Source organism: Brassica napus, chromosome C4 (assembly GCF_020379485.1).
Source record: "Brassica napus cultivar Da-Ae chromosome C4, Da-Ae, whole genome shotgun sequence".
Lineage (NCBI taxonomy): Eukaryota > Viridiplantae > Streptophyta > Magnoliopsida > Brassicales > Brassicaceae > Brassica > Brassica napus.
In genome coordinates, this window is record NC_063447.1 from 8473436 (window position 1) to 8487413 (window position 13978).

General features: G+C 37.8%; 1 protein-coding gene and 1 long non-coding RNA gene across 8 annotated transcripts; both read left to right on the forward strand.

The window, feature by feature from the left end:
• Nucleotides 1-6303: 6303 nt before the first annotated feature.
• On the forward strand, nucleotides 6304-9385 carry LOC106375825 (UDP-glycosyltransferase 73C3-like). The gene has a single exon (XM_013815825.3). It carries the CDS (start codon nucleotides 7760-7762, stop codon nucleotides 9248-9250), a length of 1491 nt encoding a protein of 496 aa, XP_013671279.1. The 5' UTR covers nucleotides 6304-7759; the 3' UTR covers nucleotides 9251-9385.
• A 1179-nt stretch (nucleotides 9386-10564) lies between these two features.
• On the forward strand, nucleotides 10565-12281 carry LOC106375824. Of its 7 annotated transcripts, none has more exons than XR_007322393.1 (5): nucleotides 10565-11018; nucleotides 11198-11516; nucleotides 11697-11806; nucleotides 11883-12006; nucleotides 12124-12281. It is a non-coding gene; the product is annotated as an uncharacterized LOC106375824 (long non-coding RNA). The 7 variants fall into 7 exon arrangements; XR_007322398.1 differs by having other exon boundaries at nucleotides 10633-11018; nucleotides 11183-11516; XR_007322394.1 differs by having other exon boundaries at nucleotides 10641-11018; nucleotides 11415-11516.
• The last annotated feature ends 1697 nt before the right edge of the window (nucleotides 12282-13978 follow it).

Sequence of the window (13978 nt, forward strand, 5' to 3'; positions counted from 1 at the left end):
CTCGGGTTTGTGTCGATTTGAGACACGAAAAAAAGCCGGGAGCGACGTCCCACAGCGACTACCTCAGGTCGCTCCACGACCGGTTCAGGTAAGTGATTTTCGATCTAATCCCGGTTCAATTTAATTGGACCGGTCCCTTCCCACCTAAACCGAACCGGACGACCCTAAACCTAGCTCACAACCCTCGATTTTCATCTTCCTCACTCTCCCTCCCCTCACAAACACTCATACTCTCTCAAACTCACTCACACCAAAAAAAAAAAAAATCCCATAACTCTCTCAATTCTCAACCAAATCACCTAGTTCTTGTTTCTAAATTCAAGCTTTCGCCCCTGTAGTCTATTCCCCATCACCCATTCACCATTTCCTTTCATCCAAAGCAAGGTACCAATGGTTAAGAAAACAAAGGGAAAGCTGGATGCTGAGAAGCAAGAAGCTGAAAGAAAAGAGTATGCACTAAGAGGGAAAGTCTTAGCCTCCAAGCTAGCTGGCTTTGGGACACAGAGGACTTCTCGACAGCAAACCTTAGCTGCAAAGAAATTAAAAGAGCAAGAGAAGAGGGCAGGAAAAAGTGTAGCAGTTCCCACTAATGAGGAGAATGACGATGAAAGTGAGGATGAGCTGGCTCCTACAAAGAAAGCCAAGATGTCAAAAGGGAAGGCGGTTGTTGTTGATAGGGACATGGAGAAAACTCCATCTGTGGAAGAGTTGTATGATCACTTGCTGAATGGGGTCACTTGGACTCCAACAAGGTTCGCCGACCTTGATTTGCTGAAGGAGTTGGGTCTTGATTCTGATATTGAGGCGATGCTGGGACATTTGAAGATGCCAAAACTCCTCACCATGGCTTACCCTGTCTACAAGGATGTCTCCTGTCAGTTCTTGTCTTCCCTTGAGGTCACTTACCATAACACTCCGCATGTGAGGAAAGGATGGGGCAAGATCAAGTTCAAGGTCAATGGGAGAGACTACAACATGAACTTCAAGGACATTGGGAGAGTCATGGGGTTCCAAGACTTGGAAGACTACTCTCTTCCCAAATGCGAAAATCTCCCCACCGAGCTTTGGAAGTTGATCACCGGAAACAGGCACTCTACCGGGACTGACAAGAACTCACATATCCGGCGTCCGTCTGTGCGCTACCTCCATAGGATGCTCATCCATGCATTCTATCCACGGAAGGAAGCATGTAATGTCACCGAGGAAGATATGCGACTGCTCTGTCCGGCTATCCGATCCTACGCCGCCCCTGGAGTGTTGCCTCTTCCAAGCACCGACATATATGCTACCTTTGGGATGGTCAGTTTCTTCGTGAGTCGTCTCGAGCACTACAGAGACTGGGCATAATACACCTCTGATTCGCGCCCGAAGGTTGGACATGGCGGGTTGATCACACCACTGCTTCAATTTATGAATGTTCCCTTGGGAAAGGACGCAGCAGGACCTAGATTCATTGATGGCACTTACTTGAGGATTGCCACTTATTTCAGCGGGATGTATGGGAAGAACTACGTCTACCACTACTACTTGAAAGGCAAGCCTATTGAAGTGGTTCTTCCAAACAAGAACCTGACGAGCTTAGAGAGACCTAGAGCTATGAGCTTCAACATTTCCCAAGAAGACTTTCTTGGAGAGCACGGGTATCTCGGTCCCATTGCTGCACCAAGGAAAAGGAGTACTCCGACGAGACATGACGAACCTGCTGCGGAAGCATCTGAACCCGTCTATGGACCTCCGCGCTACTACTTTAAGCCATATGCTGGATTTCTTCCTCCTGGTGCGCTTCGTGACGCTCATGAGCATATTGGTCGACTTCAGAGATGGAACAAAGCACAAGACAAGACGATAGAAAAGCTGAAAGACAAGTGCAAGGCGCTTAGCAAGACTGTGAAGAAGCAAGCAAAGACTTCAGCCAAGTTCATGAAGAAAGTAGCTGATGTCTTGACCAGGGGAGGAATAGCTGGATGTAGCTCAGCAGACTTCGCCTTCGCGAACACATCAGTCCCCCAGCCTCCACCTCAGCCTGCGGATCTTGGTTTCCCCCTCACTGCTAGACAGCTCTAGCGCAAGTGGAGGAACCCACCCATTGAACCCTCCACCTCAGGAAACAAGTCCCCATCCTTAGCCTCTTCTGATAGTGGGGTCGAGATTGACGAGGTTCAGAGCCAGCCATGGTTTGGAGGCTATAGCTCAGCACCAGGTGGTTACTACACCACATTCCCACCTGACGACGACGATGCTGGGGCATCTACCCCTACTCACTATCCGTAGAAGGTACTTCATTACTTTCCCTTGTATATACCATTTCATTTTTTGCATATTAGCTTTCTTTTGGGTATCTCTCTCTACTTGACAACACAGAAACTGTGTAACTTAAGTTTGGGGGGAGGTACCACGTATTTGATCATGTTTGCTTTGATGATTTTGCATTGAGTCTTGCATACATACCTTTTTGCATAAAAAAAATCATATAGATTACATCACTTGCATTTTTAGGAGAGACTAGAGCATATAGGTTGCATTCACTTGCATTGGGAGCAATGATTTAAAATGCCTTGTAAAGAACACTACCTCGCGCTCGAATAGCTATTGCATCTCTCAAAAAGCCTTGTATGTTTCGAGCCTTGAAAACTCTTCATGAATCTCATTAGTTGCTGAAACTCAATCTTTGAAGCCAACTACAACCTTATTTGAACTGAACGAACTTAATGCTTCTTGCTCATGGTCCCTTGTGTACTGAGTCATGGCTATACACACTTGAGTTGTCACATCCTTTACGCCAATCTTTTTGACAAACTCGAGTGGTAGACCACTCTCAAAACCTTTTCTCCTTTCAAGCTTTCATTTTTGATGAGTGAGGCCTTTTTCAGAACGTCTTACATGTGCATAATGTTGAGAGTATCGGGAACGACAATGCTTGATCTTCATTCTTGCTAGATTAGACACTCTATTGTCTAGCTATAGCTAGGTGGGAGGTCATGAGTGTTGTGATTATGATTTGGGAGCATGAAAAGTTTGAAGGAAAAAAATAGACTCTTTGTGTTTAAGTGAATAGTCTTATTGGGATAAGTAGATAAACATCTAGCTCAAGTTTATGAAAATTCTTGGCAAAAAAAAACGAAAAAAAGAAAGAAAAAGGGGGCTAGTAAAGTTGTTAGGAGCTAAGAAATGTTTTTAAATTGTGAAAAAAAAATCCCTTGTAGATTTCAAAGAGAAAGAGTTTTATGTGAAAAATGTTCTTAGGATCTTTTGGTGAGAGATGTGAGTTGGGTTTGACATTGAGAAATGATTGTGTAACTTGTATGTTTGGGAAATGGGTATAACAATGGAGATTGAGCGTTGTATGCATGAGTTGATCCCTTTCTTAGATATATTATGTGCAATGTCAAGGTTACTTGTCTTGAGAGTAAACCACCTTAAAGATCATGTATCTTGAACCTCTTGACTCACTTGAATAAAAAGCCTTCCCTTACCCAACCAAATGATTTGGACCAATTGATCATTTGCAAGAATTCACCTGATGTTTATTGCTTAATGAATGTGAGAGTTGGTTGATTTGAATGTATGGATGCTTGATGATGATTGTAAGGGCAAAAGGAGTTGAGATAGGCCTAGAGAAGCTAGAGTATAATAAGAGAGTGTGCTCATGTTGGATTTAGATGTTGAATTGAGTGCTAGATGTGTTTCTTTTGACTATGAGCTCCCACCTTCAAACCTCTCTCCCTATGAGTTCTAGAAAGCTCATTTGTGGACAAGTAAAAGAACAAGTTTGGGGGAGTTGATATCTTGCATATTTCCATTGTGTTATTCATTCATCCATGTGCATTTTGATCATATAGACTAGGATTTAGCCATGTTTAGGGTGCATTTTGCACATGAGTCTTTATTAGGTATTGAAGTACCACATGGAGTTCTTGGAGACATTTGGGTGCATTTGGAGCTCAAAAGAGGTGATAAAGGTGATCATTGGACGAGCAGTGCATGGGAGCGACCCTACCGGAGCGACGCCATGAACTCGATGTGCCCTACCTCTTAGAGCAACCTTACCAGAGCGACCTCACGAGGTCGCTCGCCATTTCATCGTTTTGGAGTGCAAAAATAGACCCGGAGCGACCTCCTAGAGCCCACGAAGTCGCTCAAGCTCCAGAGCGAGGTCACCACAGCGACACCCCGAGGTCGCTCGGGTTTGTGTCGATTTGAGACACGAAAAACAAGCCGGGAGCGACGTCCCACAGCGACTACCTGAGGTTGCTCCCAACACCCAGAGCGACCTACCGGAGCGACGTGCCGAGGTCGCTACGCTTCAATTATTTGGTCGAACTTATGATTAATCAAGGGCCTTTTGGTCATTTGTTATGCATGTTTTACACTTTCTAAACCTATGTTTAAGTACCTTTTGTAAGCTATTGGAGGCGGATTATCTTTTATCTTAAGAAAACCACCAAAAACGTCTTGGAAAGTCCATCTCTTTGATTCAATTGATCATTTTTGTTATTGCAATCCTGTTGTTTTCATATCGATTCTCTATATTTCTCTACATTGTTAATCTGAAATCCAATATGAGTTTAAGAGGAATCATGGAGATTAGTGAGTAATCACCTTTTGAATTCATGAGTTAGGGAGATTAAGGGTGATTAGGTTAGAGCTAGGATGTTTTAGTGTAGATCATTCTTAGTCCTTGTTAGTAGAGTATTCATAATGCATCTTCTGAATTAGCCTCTCAAAAGTTGATCTTTAGGCATTTTCCACCCAAAAGGTGTTTGATGAAATGTCTGAGACAACTTTTCTAAGCTTTTAGCGTACTTTGCCAAAGACATTTGTTGTTAGAGGTGCTAAGATAGCCATTAGACTTGTTAGTAATGATTGCTTTCATATTATTCAACCAAAGACATTTGATGTTTGAAATGTGTTAGTAAATGAACATTCATCAAGACATAGAGCTTGTTTAGAACTGTGTCTAAGCTTAAGGTTGATAGTTTGATTGATCGTTTGCCATCCTTAGTTTGAAACTTGATCACCCAAGGTCTAATCCCTATGCCCATGAGTTCTCTTTTCCCTTAGTCAAGAAAGTTACTTCATTTATCGCTTTTATTATTCTGCAACTGCATTAGCATTAATCATTAGTTTAGAAATCTTTTAAATCACCGGTTGCACTTAGATTAAGTGAGTACTTGCATTCTCAGTGCTATGAAATCCCTTAGAATTGGTTCGACAATCTTTTATACTACATCATTTGTCTTAGGAACCTTGAAAACTCCTAACTTCACTCTTTGGATCACTTAATCTTTGTGTAATGTTGCTCTAGTAGATCTACCTTGTTTTTATTTGTTTTTGCCTAGGTAGAGTATTTTTTAGATTCTACTTTGTAAAATCTGAACATCATTATTATGATATTAGCATTCTTAGCCAGTGCCGTGAGAAGGATTTTAGGGGTCTAAAGCGAGTTTTAAAAATAAATTTATATACTACTATGAAAACAATTTTCTAATACGATATATCACATTCGGCAAATACATAAGTTTAACACTTACGAGAATAAGTTTACTACGTAAATATGTTATATTATGTCATATAAGAAAAAAATATATGGATTCAGAAATTGAGTTATTCGATTCTCGTAGAAATTTTTTTTAGAAATAAGTTTAAGCAACTAGACTAAAAATTATTTTAAATTTTGGGGCCCTAGAAAACGTAATATTATTCAGGGGTCTAAGGCGAATCTGTTACCTTTTTCAATACACTGTAAGCACGCATCTGTTCTTAGCAAAAAAAAATAAATAAAATGTTGTACGACGAAGCTTTCATTTATATATTTGCATGGCAAGTTTTTTTTTTTTTTGCATGGCAAGTTTATTTGGCGGCTGTGGACTTAATACACAAGTGTTGTGATTTACTTATCTTTTGATAGTCATGATATATTTATGAACGTGAAGTAATAGATCTTTTTTCCATTTTTTGTTTTATGAGGATTATCTAATATATATCTTTTGATGGTATATATTAGTACTTTTCGGCTTCATAAAAAAAAAAAAAACTGTTCATAGTATTAAGAAGACATATTAAATTTATAATAAATGTATTAATTTTTATAAATATATTTTTTAATAAAGTTACTATTTGTTATCATTAAATAATATAAAATTTACAGAATACACGAAAATTCTATATTTGCAAAACAAAATTTTCCCCAAACTTTTTAGTGGAATTAACGGAGGTAGTATCAATGAAACAAAATGATAAATGGGTGAAACCTATACTTTTTTTTTTTTTTTTTTTTTTTTTTTGTTAACCAGGTGGAGGGTTCGGGCCTTCGGCCCTACTCCCTCCCCCTAGGCCCGGAGCCAGCCTGCGTCTGTACCGGTTAAGGCCCTGGACACTCCTTCCACGGTGGATCGAACCCAGGAGCGCAACAGCACCAACGCCTGCGCTTAAACCAACTGGGCTGCCACATCCGTGGTAATGTGTATGAAACCTATACTTAGTTCCACCATTTTCTTCGAGTTCCAACAATTTTTGTAGTTCCACTTCGAGTTCTAACACTCTTTACTCCAGTTCCAAATTCGAACAATCTTCTTTATGGTATCTCCATCTCCATTTCATTTTTTTTCTCTAAAATGGAGTAAAAGTGAATATGAAATAAGGAATACTCCAACCCAACTTTATATCTCACTCCATAATGGAATTTACTCCATAAATGGAGTAATCTATTTTTTTATTGTTTATCACTACATTATAGAGTAAGAAATGGAGTAGGGTTAGAGCATTTTTACTCCATATTGATTTTTATTCCATTTTAGAAGAAAAAATGGAGTTTTAAGTTGAAGATGTTTTTATGCGCAAAACTTACGTAAACAACAGCTTTGGCTAATTGGCTTCAGTAGTAGGTATTGTCTCTTTGTAAAAAAATATGGGGGACCATGATTAGAATCCACGAAAATTTCAATAACTGTTTGTATACATGTCTTCATGTCTTAAATGACAAGAAAACTGATCAATGTGCTTAATAGATAAGTCTAGAGTTAATTTGGTCTGTCACAAAAAAAAAAAAAAAAAAAAAAAAAGAGTTAATTTGGTCTGGTTAACAAAAGAAACACGTACGTTATATGCAAATTAGTCTTTAAAGCTATGTGGCTAGACAGAATATGAACCCTCAAAACAAGGACTAATATATACCATCCCTTGGAAGATTTTGGCATGCAAAAACCATAGTGGTACAGCATATATCTTAGTATGTAATTGTCCTATATACTTTTGAAGATGAGTACTCTTAAGTTTTATGCCTTTTTGTTGGTGCTTTGATGGTTGTAAATATCAAAGCTATGTTTATCCAAATAATGTTATAGAGATTACCGTGGGCGAAGTTATAGAGATTACCGTGGGCGAAGCTTGATTCGAAGGCTTTGAAATGAACGTTGAAGTTTCAAAGACAATTTGATTTTGGTAATGTCCGAGAGAGTTAAAATTGATTTTGCGTCTTGAGCATCAAGTATCTTAATTAATTTTAATTACCTCTTAGTAACTTTCAAGGGAAATAAAGGACACTAGGAGACGCAGAATAGTCACAAAAGGACAACAGAAGAAAGTATTGGCCAAGAAACGTCTTCTTGAACGTAGTAATCTGTCTTTTATGTCAACAATATTATGTGTTGCTTGACGTCATGTACTACATCAGTTTGTCTTATACATCTTATATAAGCCAACGATCAGTCGATCACACACCCACAACACAAGCAAAACAAACTTGAAAGTTGAAATCACTATGGCTTCCCAAAACTCTCAACAAGTTCATCCTCCTCTTCACTTTGTTCTCTTCCCTTTCATGGCTCAGGGCCACATGATTCCCATGGTTGATATTGCAAGGCTTCTGGCTCAGCGCGGTGTGACCATAACAATTGTCACAACTCCTCACAACGCAGAGAGGTTCAAGAATGTATTCGACCGTGCCATCGAGTCTGGTTTGCCCATCAACGTAGTGCATGTGAAGCTTCCATATGCAGAAGCTGGGCTGCCAGAAGGAAAAGAGAATCTCGACTTGCTCGACTCGATAGAGTTCAGAGTACCTTTCTTTAAAGCAGCTAACATGCTAGAAGAGCCGGTCCTGAAGCTACTAGAAGATATGAAACCTAGACCAAGCTGTCTAGTTTCTTCTTTTTGTTTGCCGTACACAAGTAAAATCGCCAAGGCGTTCAATATACCAAAGATCGTTTTCCATGGATTGTCTTGCTTTTGTCTTTTGTGTATGCATGTTTTACGCAACAATCTTGAGATCTTGGAGAATTTAAAGTCTGACAAAGAGTATTTCTATGTTCCTAGTTTTCCTGACAGAGTTCAATTCACAAAGCCTCAATTCCCTGTGAGCACCAATGAAAAGGGAGGTTGGACGGACATCTTGGACGCAATGATAGAAGCAGATAACACATCTTACGGTGTAATCACCAACACATTTCAGGAGTTGGAACCTGCTTATGTCAAAGAGTACAAAGACGCTAGAGATGGAAAAGTATGGTCAATTGGACCTGTTTCCTTGTGCAACAAGATAGAAGACAAAGCTGAGAGGGGAAACAAGGCGGTTATTGGCCAAGAAGAGTGTATCAAGTGGCTTGATTCTAAAGAAAAAGGGTCGGTGATATATGTTTGCCTTGGAAGTATCTGCAATCTTCCTCTCTCTCAGCTCAAGGAGCTAGGGCTAGGTCTAGAGAAATCTAAAAGACCTTTCATTTGGGTCATTAGAGGTTGGGAAAAGTATAATAAGATCGCTGAGTGGTTATTAGAGAGCGGTTTTGAAGAAAGGGTCAAAGAGAGAGGGCTTCTCATAAAAGGATGGGCACCTCAAGTGCTTATCCTTTCACATCCTTCTGTTGGAGGATTCTTGACACATTGTGGATGGAACTCAACTCTAGAAGGAATCACCTCGGGTGTTCCATTGCTCACATGGCCATTGTTTGGAGATCAGTTTTGTAACCAGAAGCTGATCGTGCAAGTTCTTAAAGTCGGTGTAGGAGCTGGGATTGAAGAGGTAATGAAATGGGGCGAAGAGGAGAAGATAGGAGTATTGGTGGATAATGAGGGAGTGAAGAAGGCAGTGGAAGAGTTGATGGGTGATGGTGATGATGCTGAGGAGAGAAGAAGAAGAGCCAAAGAGCTTGGAGAATTAGCTCACAGAGCTGTGGAGGATGAAGGAGGCTCTTCTCATTCTAACATCACACTCCTCTTACAAGACATATCGCAGTTGGCACAATCCAAGAATTAATTACATCATTTACAAAAATACTTGCTTAAAGTTATTAAAATAAATGTTACCATTAATGTTTTTGTTAAGTAAACTTTAATTTATCATTCCTCTAATGTATTTTATCATAGAAAAAAAAACAATAAATTTTAAAAATATTTGCATGGCCTCCTTTTTAATTGATGTAGATTTTTGATGCTTCCTAAAATAGACTAGTTTAATTTGGCGCGGCTGTGGACTTGATACACAAAAGTGTTGTAGATTTGCTCATGTTTTGATGGTCATGATATATTATCAACCTGTAGTAATAAATCTTCTTCCTTTTTTGTTTCATGAGGATTATCTTTATTCTTTTAATCTTTAGTATCAATGAAACAAATGGGTGAAACCTGAACTTAGTTCCACCATTTTTTTTCAGTTCCAACAACTTTTGTAGTTCCAATTCGAGTTCTAACACTCTTTATTACTCCAGTTCCGAATTAGAACAATCTTTTGTAGTATAGGTCACCTGTGTGTTTTGTGTCTGATATAAACCAAAAAGCTTACTTCCTTTTAATTTAATCTCTTTTAATCATAAGTTAAACTAGACGCTGCCAGCGCGGATATGAATTTTCAGTTTTTAATTATTTATTTTATTAAATGATGTATTTGTAATATTCGTTCATATTATATTCATTAAGTAAATATTTTCTTTTTTGCATCTTAAACTATCTATTTTTTTACGAATGTGTGATATCATATAAAAAATATATTTCATTAAGGTAACTGAAAAATACAAACAATAAAATAAGAAGTTTAAATTCATCTAAGCATATTTCATTAATGTAACTGAAAATACAAGTATTAAATTAGACAGTTTTATTCGTTTTAGGATATTTCATAAATGCAACTGAAAAAGACAAGCAAAAAAATAGGGAGTTTAATTAATGAAGTAAATCATTTTTAAATGAATACTTCTCTTTTAATAATATAGATATCGGAAGGGTGATCTTTATCGGATACATGACAATGGTTAGACGACTTAGGCTTCAATAGAATATTTTACTTAATGGGTTTTAGAAATACATAGTTTTGATGATATTCCATTAATTCATTGGTTTTAAAGTTTTCCCTTTCATATTTGGTTTAAGGGTTTGTCATTTCTATTAAGTTGTATTCTTACGTATCCAAACACTTATGGTAAAATATCCTAATTAAACTCTAACTATAGTCATGTATCAGTGTATCTTTTTAGAAAATATGGGGGACCATGATTAGAATCTCCCCCTAAAACTACTATAAATGTCTTAAATGACAAGACAACTCATTGTGCTTAATAGATAAGTCAGAGTTGGTCACTTGGTCTGGGGTGTTGTTTGTTAAGACCATGACTATAGGGGTTTCTTAAGAGAGATTTAATTAAATCAAAACAAAAATAAAAGTCTATTACCGATCCTTAAGGAAAGATTTTGGAGACCGATTATTAAGATGGTTTTTACCCCACATGTTAGCTTCCCATCGCAAATACATTTTTTTTCTCTTTTTTTTCTTTTGTTTCTCTCTGTCTTCTCCGACAAAGATGAGAAGTAACCGCTGCGATTTGTGCTTTCTGGACGCATGTTTGCTCCGACCAAGGTCTCTGATTACATCCGTTGCGATCTCAAACAGAGGGAATTAATTTGTCAGGTTTTAGAAAAGCGGTTGGAATTTTTCTGTGTTTCTCGACAAATTAAATCAGCCTTAAAACCCTTGACGGAGTTTCTTCTCTTCGCTTTGGAGAACAGAGGACGCCGCTCATCGCATCGTACAGGTAAGATCTTAATCTTTATTGTTGATTGAAATTCTTATAGATTGAAAAATGATGAGGAAGACTGAGGAACGGTTTGAGTTTATGTTTTTGCTGCAATAACGAACTTAGATTAGAATTTATAATCTAATTTTTAAGAATAATTACTTCATAGCTTTGAACCTTAGGAATGTGTCAATAAGGTTTTGGAATGTAGAGAGAAAGGAGAGGTGTGAGAATGAGTCGTGCAGAAGCTTCAAAAGGGAAGAAGAAGGGAGGAGTTTCCTTCACCATTGATTGTTCCAAGCCTGTGGATGACAAGATCATGGAGATTGCTTCCTTGATTTCCTTTAGAGAAATTTTTTTCCACAGTTCTAGTCTAAGATGCTTAATTGATTTCCTTTTCCGCTTCATTGTCAGGTAAAAGTGTTGTCTCGTCTCTAGGCTTGTTAAAACCTTTACAAGTACATTCTATAACAGACAATAGCAACTGTTTACTTTCCAATTGAAGATATCTTCAAGGTGATCGTGAGTAAACTCTTACGATTTTAGTTTTGCAAATTTAACTCATATACATTGAATTTTGCTTCGGTCAGCTATAGTTTTGGAATGTATTTTTTCTCACTGAAATGTGTGTGGTTGGTTATACTTGTTCCCTTCCAGGAATTGTGGAAGTTGATATTTTGCTATTAATTGTTGCAGAGTACAGTTTCTGGTCTTCCCATGTTTCATCAAACTATGCTGTCGTCTACATCTAAACCAATCCCAGTCGTGCAGCTATCACATCGTTGATATCTTACTTCCGGAATCCTGTATGAACTTCACCCAAATTCGCAGAAGTTGATACTTTGACCAATTACATGTCTAAAAATCTAATGTTTCCTGCAGATTATCCAGATTTGTGCTGCTAAAGTGCTTTCAAAGTTATATGCCATGGCAGAATCATCACAACTCTATATAATAAGCAAAGCAGGCTTTGGTCTATACATCTCTCTGTTATTCCGTTCATCTGGTATGTTACTATGTTCTGCCGTATATACATATAGATCAATTTCTAGCTTTTTTAGATCACAGATTTGAAGGCCTTGTCTAATCGGATTCTGACGTCTGTGTAACAATATGTTGACAGCTTTGTGCCCAGCCTGCTTTTTCTGAGTTGTTAGCACAATATCAGTCTTGCAATGATCTGAGATTATGTTTAGTTGAGAGTTTGGACAACTTGACATGGCATCTTCGTTTGTAGTGTTCTTCTCTCCTACTCTATATAAAGTTTTTATTCACCAAGCATTTTAATCACAAAGTTTTCTTCTCTCATTGTCTCATTCTCTCCTTCTTCTTTCAACAAAGTAATCACAAATCATTTTACTCTTCTTCTCTCCTTCTCTCATTCTCTCATTTTAATCACAAAGCATATTAATTACAAGCTAAATTTTTTTTTTTTAAGAAACCCAAATTAAGAAACTACTATTGTAGTACATTAATTAGGTGATTCTTAACTAAGGTCTTTAACTAAAATTTAATAGTTAAATAGTTATTAAAGTATATTTAAGAAACCTTAAGAGTTTTTAAAGATAATCATGCTCTAAGAAAAGAAACACGTTATATGCAACTTAGTCTGTGTAGCTAGACAGAATATGAACCCTTAAAAAGGACTAATATATACCATTCCTTAGAAGATTTCAACATGCAAAAACCATGGTGGTATAGCATATCTTGGTGTATCATCGTCCTATATACTTTTGAAGATGAGTATTCTAAGTTTTATGCCTTTTTTATTGGTGATTCTGTTGTAAATATTATATTTATCCAAATTTAAACCCTCAAAACAATGACTATAATATATTCTATGTTTATCCAAATTTGGTTTTTGAGGCTGTGAACTCTACGCTATCTTTTCGTTGTAGTTCTCAAGAATATTACTCCAGGTCTTTTTTGGCTTATAATTATATGAATAAAACGACACGTTACTGCCCGCCACGGAATGTACTTGTGAACCATATTGTGTTTTGTAATGAATAAACCAACTTGTTATTGTTCTCTTCTACGCAATTTTTCGGTTTTGGCGGAAAAACACAATTTCTCGGTTTCGGTGGAAAAACGTAATTTCTTGGTTTTAGCGGAAAAACGCAATTTTCGGTTTTGGCGGAAAAACGCAATTTTTGGTTTTGGCGGAAAAACGCAATTTCTCGGTTTTGGCGGGAAACGCAATTTCTCGGTTTTGGCGGGAAAACACAATTTCTCGGTTTCGATGGGAAAGCGTAATTTTTCGGTTTTGGCGGGAAAACGCAATTTTCGGTTTTGGCGGAAAAACGCAATTTCTCGGTTTTGGCGGAAAAACGCAATTTTCGGTTTTGGCGGGAAAACACAATTTCTCGGGTTTGGCGGGAAAACACAATTTCTCGATTTCGGTGGGAAAGAGTAATTTCTCGGTTTTGGCGGGAAAACGCAATTTTTGGTTTTAGCGGAAAACGCAATTTCTGGTTTTGGCGGGAAAACGCAATTTCTCGGTTTCGACGAAAAAATGAAATTTCTCGAATTTGAAAGGAAAAAAATACTTTTATAATTTTGGAAAGTAAACATAATTTCAAAATTTTAGAATTAAGATCTAAACTAATAATTAAAAAATAATTATAAATTTTATTGGGTGTCCAGGAACATGTCCATTTGGACATGGTCTCTATTGGTCTTGGAAATTTGTTTGAACCATTGTCCAATATGGATCACCCATTATTACCCAAAACTGAAATGGTCCAACTGGTCATGCCCATCTGGTACAGACCATTTGACAGCTATACACGGCTCTTGGCTCAACGAGGCGTTGTAGTAACGATTGTCTCGACGCTTCGGAACGCAGCGAGGTTTAAGTCCGGTTTGCCCATTAGGCTGGAGAATGTGAAGATTCCATATAAAGAAGCTGGTTTGCTAAAAGGACGATTCTCTTGATTCGATGGAGTGTTTATCATACCTTTCTTGATATTTGACGG

Bases quoted from the DNA above. Each gene is read 5' to 3' on its own strand.
- LOC106375825 (XM_013815825.3), top strand. From the start codon at position 7,760: ATGGCTTCCCAAAACTCTCAACAAGTTCATCCTCCTCTTCACTTTGTT.